Source organism: Homarus americanus, unplaced genomic scaffold (genome assembly GCF_018991925.1).
Source record: "Homarus americanus isolate GMGI-L3 unplaced genomic scaffold, GMGI_Hamer_2.0 scaffold40856, whole genome shotgun sequence".
Lineage (NCBI taxonomy): Eukaryota > Metazoa > Arthropoda > Malacostraca > Decapoda > Nephropidae > Homarus > Homarus americanus.
Window position 1 is genome coordinate 6721745 of NW_024734615.1, and position 10329 is coordinate 6732073.

Consider the following 10329-nt stretch of genomic DNA (forward strand, 5'->3'; position numbering starts at 1 on the left):
TGTGTGTGTGTGTGTGTGTGTGTGTGTGTGTGTGTGTGTGTGTGTGTGTGTGTGTGTGTGTGTGTGTGTGTGTGTGTGTGTGTGTGTGTGTGTGTGTGTGTGTGTGTGTGTGTGTGTGTGTGTGTGTGTGTGTGTGTGTGTGTGTGTGTGTGTGTGTGTGTGTGTGTGTGTGTGTGTGTGTGTGTGTGTGTGTGTGTGTGTGTGTGTGTGTGTGTGTGTGTGTGTGTGTGTGTGTGTGTGTGTGTGTGTGTGTGTGTGTGTGTGTGTGTGTGTGTGTGTGTGTGTGTGTGTGTGTGTGTGTGTGTGTGTGTGTGTGTGTGTGTGTGTGTGTGTGTGTGTGTGTGTGTGTGTGTGTGTGTGTGTGTGTGTGTGTGTGTGTGTGTGTGTGTGTGTGTGTGTGTGTGTGTGTGTGTGTGTGTGTGTGTGTGTGTGTGTGTGTGTGTGTGTGTGTGTGTGTGTGTGTGTGTGTGTGTGTGTGTGTGTGTGTGTGTGTGTGTGTGTGTGTGTGTGTGTGTGTGTGTGTGTGTGTGTGTGTGTGTGTGTGTGTGTGTGTGTGTGTGTGTGTAATAATAATAATAACTATTCATTGAAAGTCCAATCCCACTGAAAATATAATATAAAATGACTGATCACACACACTGAGGAACAAAAGCCTCCATTAGAGAAAGGTAAAGGAAACACACAGTGAACATTCAGATTAATGGGACAAACACACATGGGTAACCTCTCCCAGATGGTGTTAGGAGGACCATGATGTGGGTAGTACCCTCAGATGGTGTTGAGGGCCCTCACGCGGTGTAGTAGTTCTACAAGCACGAGGGGCCTAACGGGTGTAGCAACCCCTCACAGATGGTGTCATGAGGCCCTCACGCTAGTAATTCTCACAGATGAAAGCATGAGGGCTCACGGTGAGTAATTCACCCACAGATGGGTTAACAGGCCTCACAGGTAGTAAACCCCTCACAGACAAAGCAAGAGGCATCACGCAAAATAATTCCCCACAGATGGAGCATGAGGGACCTGACGTGTAGTAATCCCTACAGAATGTCAAGAGGCCTGACGTGGTGTAGTAATCAGATGTGTTAAGAGGCATCACGGGTGTAGTAACTACAGATGGTAAGAGGACCCCACGCAGCAACCCCACAGATGGTGCATGAGGACCCGACGGGTAGCAATTTCACAGATGGTGTTATGAGGACGGACGTGTGTAGTAACTCCTCACAAAGGAAGAGGCATCACGCAGTGTAATACCCCACAGATGGTGTTATGAGGACGGACGGGTGAGTAATTCCCTCACAGATGGTAAAGTATATATGAGTGTCCCAGGCCTCCCAATCGAGGACCAGATTAACACACCGCCAAGTCGTTGGCCCCACGGCCATTATCACTCATACCTGGGACCTCACTGTGTGAAGGTTAACTGAATACCACTCTTTACTGTTGAGCTGTTCACCGACTCAACACTGCACACCAAATGTTCACCCTACTTAACATTGGTTCCATTCTCCAAAATGACAAACATGCAAAAACCTGCTGATAACTCGTTGGGGAGAAGTGACTAGTGAGGCTGGGTAAACCCAACAACAGCTGACCTGGCTGCCCCAGAGGAGCTCCAGGCACGCCTTGACCCCGGTGGTCAAGTATGTATGTATGTATATATATATACATATATCATATATATATACATATATATATATATATATATATATATATATATATATATATATATATACAATTCTCAGATCTCACCTCAACGCATCACGTGACTTACCACTGCACTCACACCTCAGATATAGATAAAAAAAAAATGACACGCATTTCCATACCAAACGTTTCCAAAGTTAATGGCCTCCTGTATAATTGTTATATTCCAGTATTCAAGCTGACTACATTAAAGCGCTAAGTGCCTAGTCACACTGTATCCATTCCTTTATTATTTATTATTACTTTCACTGAATTGCATCCATTCATCATTATTCACATTTTTACTGTATATTTCCACTTGCAGATTTAAATCTATTCACTATTTTTTTTTTTTTTGTCCATGTCGGACTTATGACCTGGATTTGGTCCCAACCCCGTCGTAAGTCGGGGTTCAGGTGTATATATATATATATATATATATATATATATATATATATATATATATATATATATATATATATATTTATTTCAAGTAAATGGAAAAATTTTACTCGACACAGACATTAGTTCCAGTTACCGGTAAATAGCAGACGCTTCAGTGACGTCACTAGTGTTTACACTACACCAGCGGGTAACATTTGATGACATTACTTGAAGTGAATTGGCCTTATTTTAAAAAACCAAGGATGGTTGGTAAAGGACAACTGAGTCAGTGGGTAAGTGTCACATTTGGGGTACTGGTCTTATACAGCGAATAGAGCTCAAAACCTACTTTTTAAATGGAAATTTGGGGGGGCCGTCTTATGCACCCCGACGCCTTATAGGCCGAGATATACGGTATGTATCCCATAACCCAGTGGATTGGGCAACTCCTGCACACTGCAGCCAATGAGAACTGATAAGAGGTCAGAAGCATGAACTCCATGCAACCACACAACTCTCAAACTTTACTGCTTCCTTGGGATGAGGGGTGCACGTGATGCAGGATGGTGGTATAAACTCACAGCCTTAAGGAAATCAACTAAGGCAAAGTGGTCAAAAAATATTTAAAATAACAACAAAATTAAAAACAAATTCTCAGAACTTTGTGTGCCCTTCCAGTAGCCACTCCCACAATATCAAACTTATTTATGAATATTTGGCTATTAACTGGACAGTTAAATGCCCCACCCTCACGTGCATGCTCAAGGTCATTCTGATGCATATCAACAACCTCTAGTAAAATATTCATAGAAAGTAAACTAGAAAAGATAACCATTTCTGTTTTTGCTGGCCCTATCTGGCATCTTTCTGGTATGCTACTGAGTGTGGAGGGAGGAAGGAGGTGCTGGACTACCATTCAAATAAATGAAGTCAGTACGCTCTCGACCATCGAAGTGGTCAGATTCATAGCTCGCTGTAGCCCTCACCCCAGCGCACTTACCCAAAAAAGTTTTTTATGGTATTTTCAATTTTTTTTTCACTATTTATGGGCCAATTTAAAATAAAAAAGGACTAATTTGAAAGGGCAAAGAAATATGTTGGTCATACTTTTTCATTATTAAGAAAAAATAAAAAATTATTAGGAGAGGTTGAACATACAGTAGTATAAAACCAAAAATATAAATCATTAATAATTACCTAAATATAAAATATATATATATAAATACGTAATTCCAACAATTCATTAGTTATGTTATTAACTATCACAATTAATTTGAAAGAAAATCCTTCATGGGATGACAGAAAATTTCAAAATTAAATTTCTTGAGATGTTGATTTAAAAAAAAAAAAATACTGACCAAAATGCTTGAAACTTGGATTTAATCAATACTGAATAGATATACATAACATATATAAAAATCATGAAAATCGGATGATAAATAAAATTGTCCAAGTCAGTATCCTTAACACAGCTGGTTCATCAGTGCTACCTCTGTAATAAACAGAAGCAGCAGTTGAACTGGGAAAAATCCTCTTGCTAATTTTCTTGATAAACTGGATTGCTTGAGCGTGGTTCACTAGCACAAATGGAAGGTTTCTGAGAACCCTGAGGTTAAACTCACAATGTTATCAAAGTAGTATTCGAGTTCTCTGATCTAGTGTATCTTTTATAAAAAATAATTGAAAATCTTCAAATTTCAATTAGAGTTGTTTCTGTACAGATATAAACACAAATCTAGGAAAATTTTAAACTAAGCATTACTGTATTTTGCACCATACCTTTGTGGTCATTCAAAACTAAATGACCCAAATTTTAGGGACAACTAAAAATAGCAGCACTCAATAATTTAATGAATTATTATGGGCCAATGGCAACATCAAGCACTATAAAGAGATACTTACCACACTCCAACTTTCACATTATCTTCTGTCTTTAAATAGAAGTTCCGTGTTCCAGGCAAGTCTTCTCTCTCAGGTGTGTTGTAGTCTACTCTCTTGGGAAGATTTACTGTCAAGGAATACCAAATAATTTAGAACAAAGGAAGTTGATATAATAATAATTTTTAAAAATCTCCAAAGTTAGTTGAATACACTATACAGTACTGTACTTCTGAATCTAAAATTTATTCAAATCAAAACCTAGAGAGAAAATTGCTCCCACATTATAGAATATAAATTCCACACCATTAGTTACAGAGAACATTCATACAAAAACTGTCGACACAGACAACAAGAATGCTATATGCTGCACTGTAAACTCTTTGTTATTAATGTACAGTAGAATGCTGATTTAAAATGATTCAATTTAAAATAATTGATTTAAAGCAACACCCACAATTAAGAACAATGTATTAATTTAAAGCGAATCTTTCCTATTATACATGGGTCAATCTGGTGCACCATATGGAAATACACACTATTTAAAATTTTGCGCCTAATGTTTCCCACCAGACGCATCTCTGGGCACACTGCAAGGCTGCCCACCACCCTCCCACACCCTCACGCATCCTCAGTTCTCGCAGTGACGCTCTAGTAAATGGACATATTGTATGACAATCTCCTTCTACCACGTGCATCAACCATCGCCACTATGTCCAAGAAACCAGCCACTACATCATTAACTACACCAAAGACCATGAAATCCAGGTAAGCAATTACACTGGAGCAGAAAATCAAGGTGCTGGAAGCACTGCAGTGAGGAAATTGTGCTTCATGTGTGGGGCGCCGATTTGGACAGTGATATGGATAATGAGCTGGTCGAGTTGGGCTTTGGATCTGCAGAGGATGAAATGCTTAAGTAAAGTTGAGTGAAAATCTATTTTTGATAGCATAAAGTAATTAAAAACTAAGTTGAGAGGAAAGTGAAAGTGCTTGGCGAGTCAGATGAGAGGCAGGTGGTGCGTGGCATCAGCATGACCACCCTCTCACATCAGCTGATCGCTAGTAAACAGACCATTTCACATCCCTTAATTTTAGCTGTGTTGATTTATGAGTGTTTGTTTTAGCATAATACTACAAAAAACAATGTTTTGTTTATTCTAGGAGATGGGCTGAGGTGCATCTGGGTAGACTCTCAGTCTTTTTAGTATTTTGTGTTTCTCTCAAGTACCAAACTAAATTATTCCATTGAAACAACACTTCGATTTAGTGCGAATTCGGTTTAAAGCGACCTCTCTTGGAGCGTATCTCGTGTTATATCGACATTCTACTGCAGTACAGTAATACCTTTGTGAAAAATGCTGCATTAAGTGATCAGTTTAACAACCAACAAGGTATTTAAAGGGAAAAGGGCAGCTATGTTCCAGCCACACTGAAAATCACCAACCTCTCCAACAAAATATATAACAAAACCCATCCTGAGCAACTTAATAATACAGTGATGGCAAAGAATACACAGTAGACTTCGTCACATTAATATCTTTGTAATAATGTGTGTACTGTACATACTGTATATTAGCTTACTAGCCATTTGGGTGTTATCCAGCATGACCCTACCAAACATTGCAGGTTTCCTAGCCTCCGGTTTTCTCCTGTACTAAAACTGGATAGACCAACCACCTAAACACCTAGTAGGCTGGTAAGTGGTGAAAATTATATATGTAATAATAATATTTCATGTTATAGTTTAACATTACAGTATACATACAGTAGGTTTACACTGTAGGAGCAGGGAAAATTGGTGACATTGGCATTTGGTACACTCGCAACAAAAGGTATCGGTGCATACTGTAGTGTGAACAATTTGAGACCAGTGACGATAGGTATTGGGAAAGGCGAGTTGTTCCAGCCTTATGTTGGCAGCCCTGGTCAAGTGAAACAAACCGTTATAAATAAGGTCGGGAAGTGATAAATAGACAGTATGAAATATGAGGAGCTCCCTGTTAACAAAATTATTTGTGATACTTGTGAATATTGCCACATTAATTTATGCTATCAAATAAACCACTCAACCTGGTCCTCCTGAGGGGTGGTGCAGCGTGGACGGCCGCTCCAAGACCTGTCGTCTGTAGCACCAGTTTCCAGGTATCGCCAAATCCATCGTGCAGCGGTGTTCCTGTGGACACCAACCCGCCGGCTAATTTGTGATGCCGAACCCTTCGTTATGAAGGGCAATAATAGCGCCTCGTGTTCCCTCTGAGGTTTCCATGTCGTCTGGCATGTGTAGATCTCTACTGCTTCATATTGCCTCTGTTTTATACCCACGTTCACCGAGACCGAACCCTCGCTCATCATTCAGTCGACACAAAGCAACAATCCGAAAAGAGGAAACAAACACACTGATTGTCAGCCATATGGCAACACCTAGTGGGGAGAGGGGGGGGGGGGTTATGAGGATACACTTACCAACCTTCCCTACATATCACAGTGTATACGTATCGTTTCGGAAGTCGTCGATCACACCCTGCACCGATACTTTTTGGTGCGAGTGTACCTTTCCACAATACTGTAATAGTCACAGCTGCTGTAGACCACTCCATTCACATTTAACCTAGCTAGGAGACCAGCAATGGGAAGATAATGTACATTATGCTCCATGTCTGACAAATTTTACTATTTATATCTGTATTATATTCTATAGGCAATACAATTCTCAGTTCCATTAATATACTTCTATAATGTATGTACAGTACAAGGCTGTAATGTACAGTATATCCTTACTTAAGAGAACTCCCTGCTTCACTATAGCAAAGCAAACCAGCAAGAATGCTACATCTGCCATCTCTTAGAGGAATGCTTCCCCCCCTCACTCAGCCAGCTAACTCATGTGCAAAGAAATGTATATTTTCTGTGTGTGTTTGCCCTTATGACAATTATTTCTTTTACTTTTTTCACAATATGTATGTTACATAGTGTGTCCAAGTAACCGAGTAAAAATAAATAAAGTCACATATATCTACCCGAAAATACGAGTTGAAAAACAGCCATAACACCTTACAGTTTGGCCCAGTAGCCTGGTGGTTGAGTGACAAGTCTAACTTGGGTTCTAATGCTTCCAGCAATGTTAACAAAACGAAAATGTGAAAAGAAAGTTACTATATCTGTATATCTTCATTTGTATCAGGTACTGTATTTGTAGATTTAAAAAGATTTGTTGCATGTACAATACGCCCGTATAATTCGCGGATTTTTATTTAGCGGTCCTCTATTATTAACAGATGACACCCTGGATGTACCCAAGAATGTCTAAGGGTAGTTTTAAAGTTGCTGTCATTTTCACAGCCAGGACAGGGAGCCATTCGTTCTAGAGACAGTAATTTCCTTTACCTGTATATATGTATATGTGTGTGTATATATGTGTGTGTGTGATGTAATTAATAAAGCACGGAGTGGACTTGAGGGTAGACTCAACATTTTTAACAAATATTTTTTCTGATTACTTGTGAGAGGATTTTCCCCATTATTATTTATTTGTATGTGTTTTGTGTGTGTGTGTGTCTACACACATGCACACATACAGTGTACACAATACAGGTAAAAGAAATAAATGTCCTAAGTACTGTAACCTCGTCTGGTCCCCAAGAAATGCTAGGGACTGTCAGTTGGTTGAAAATGTTCAAAGGAGGGCCACCAGACTGGTGCCTGCACTTCGGCACCTCAACTACCCTGAGAGATTGGAGCACCTGAACTTGACTAGCTTATACTGACAATATATAATGCAGTGCAGTGTTGATTTAAAGAAAAAATCTTGAATTACACCAAGTGAACTATAATTATATGGGTGAAATGGCGACATGGGGTGACTTCTCTTCCACCCCAATGCCTTCTCTTCTCCCTTCTCCTCCACCCCCATTCCAATTCCCATCATCATCAACCAGGAGCCTTCTACATGCACCCCTCAAAGTAAGTGTACTTTACTGCATTTATTTTTAGTTTGTATGTAATTTTCGGTGAGCTGGAACCAATTACCCAAAAACCCATTGAAACAATGGTTTCGGTTAACGAATTTTTCGGTTGACAAGCAACCTTCTGGAACTAATTGTGCTCGTTAACCGAGGGACCACTGTATGTACTTACCAAAGTTGAGGAAGACTATATGTCGCTGGAGAACAGGAGAATAGTGAAATACTAGTGGAATCATGAAGTACATCACAAACAAAGTCAAGAGGGCACCTACAACCACAGTCTCGAAAGCTCTGCAAAACAGATTAAAAGAATGTGTTAATATAGTACATACTTAAGTCGGTAGAAACAAATCATCTGCACAAGCCACTACAGCGCTACTCAATAAACATACTGTACTCCTCAGTACTGTACATAAAGCAGACACCTTTTATGAGTTTATTGGAGCATTTGGTTTAGTGAGAATATACAATCAGACCCCATCTAATGCACCCACATAAAAGGGGATATCAATTTCAAGTACAAAACCTAAAAAAAAATAAAGACAAAACTCCAATAATCCAAGAAATTTATGTAATCTTAAAAAAAAGTGTTGTTAGATTTTACGCCACTATAATTTGTAACGCTAGACGAAATGTTTTGAAATGACACCAGTGTATCATAAAATAATAATCATTAATGGTTTATTGAAAGAGCATGGCAGCCGGAAGGCTGAAAATATACAGTTACATAATTTGGAATGGGTCTCTTGATTTACAAAATAATATACAAGTAACATAAGTGATACAAATATGATTTATAATAACTAGGTGGAGATAAGCTCAAACTACAGGGCATTTCAACATAGTGACAGTGCAAAAAGTAAGATTAACTGGGAGTGAATACACTGGTTGATTACATGTTATTGAAAATTTTTACAATGGTTGGGACTGGGCTGTTTTCATAGCAATCAGTTCGTGCTCGTATGGGCTGGATGCAGTTGTGGTGTCGAACAGCAATTCTCAGGCGAGGGATCTCAGGTGGTAGTAGGAGTCGGGTCGAGGATGGTGCAGAAGCTTCTCACCAAATTTGCAGATGAGGTCGTGGTGATGGTCAGTGAGAGACAAGAGGGCCAGTGTGTTCAGCGCTTCTTGATATGTGGAGTAGGAAGGGGAGAGAATAATCTTGCATACCCTCTTTTGCACTTTTTCTACGTGTTTACGTAGTGTGGCATTTAGGGAGGAAGACCAGGTTGGGGAGGCATAGGTGAGCTTGGGAAGTATGAATGCTGAGTAAACACCGAGGAGCTCGGGTGCAAGAACTCTAAGGGACTTGAGTCGGCAGAGGAGGAAACTGGAGGATTTGACAACTTCACTGACGTGTGGTTTCCAATTTAGTTTGTTGTCTATGGTGACGCTGAGGAGCTTAGTGGAATCTACAACCTGGAGTGTGTTGGGACCTAAAGTAATGGAAGGGGGTGTGACAACGTCGGAGGAGAGGTTAATGTGCATAACCATGGTCTTGGTATGGTTGATGGTGACGTGGTTGTTGGTGGCCCAGTTTTGGAGAATGTTCAATAAATCCTGGAGGGTGGTATAGTCGGGAGCAGAATTGTTGACGCTGATCCCAATGGTGGAGTCGTCGACATATTTCCAGCGAGCAGGGGTTTCTCTTAGGGCATCATTGATAAGCATAAGGAAGCATAGTGGTCCCATCTTGGTGCCTTGGGGGACGCCACAGGTGAGTGAGTGAAAGGTGGAGACAGCCCCTCGGAAGCATACAGCTTGGAGTCGGTTACTGATGAAGTCTGTAAGCCATGGTATAAGACTTCTTCGAAACCCGAGGTCGATAGCTTTGTTGATTAAATTGTGGTCGACTAGGTCGAATGCCTTAGTGAAATCAATGAAGGAGACAGCTACAGACGTTTTTCGTTTCTCCAGATGGCGGTATATGTAGTCGAGAAAGCTGACAAGACAGCTGTGTGTATAAATATATATACAGTCATGCGCTGGTTAACGTCCGACCGAACAACGTCCGATCGCATATATGTCCGTGCCAACCCCCCCAAAAGTTTTCAGTGAAACTAATGGCAGAGGCATTTACTACAATTAATAAAGGAATGCAAATGTTTGATGGCATGGATCAAAATTATGAGCGTTATGCCAAAGTTGACAGAATGATCCAAGATGCACTTGCTTGCTACAGAGAAATTTATAATCAAAAGAAAAAACAAACTGTGCAGCCTAAATTGGACATCTATTTTAAGAAGTCCCCCAGTGCTGTCACCTCATGCCCCACCAGTGCTGCCTCTTCACTCCCTCAAGGTGATCCAATACCTTCAACCAGCAAGTTTCCACAGCACATAAACCTGTCTGAAGAAAGCAACATTGATGACCCACCCAGCCCTGTCTCCTCCTCTGCTTTATCCAATTAATCTTTTTC

General features: G+C 40.3%; 1 protein-coding gene across 4 annotated transcripts in view; it reads right to left on the reverse strand.

Moving 5' to 3' along the window:
* Positions 1–10329, reverse strand: part of LOC121870403 (lysophosphatidylserine lipase ABHD12-like) — a 152535-nt gene that overhangs the window by 86657 nt on the left and 55549 nt on the right. For all 4 annotated transcript variants that reach the window (XM_042372237.1, XM_042372240.1, XM_042372238.1 and 1 more), the window contains 2 exons: positions 8083–8201; positions 3970–4075 (listed from right to left, as the gene is read on the reverse strand). In XM_042372237.1, the coding sequence (XP_042228171.1) occupies positions 3970–4075; positions 8083–8201 (225 nt within the window). The remainder of the gene's footprint in view (positions 1–3969; positions 4076–8082; positions 8202–10329) is intronic.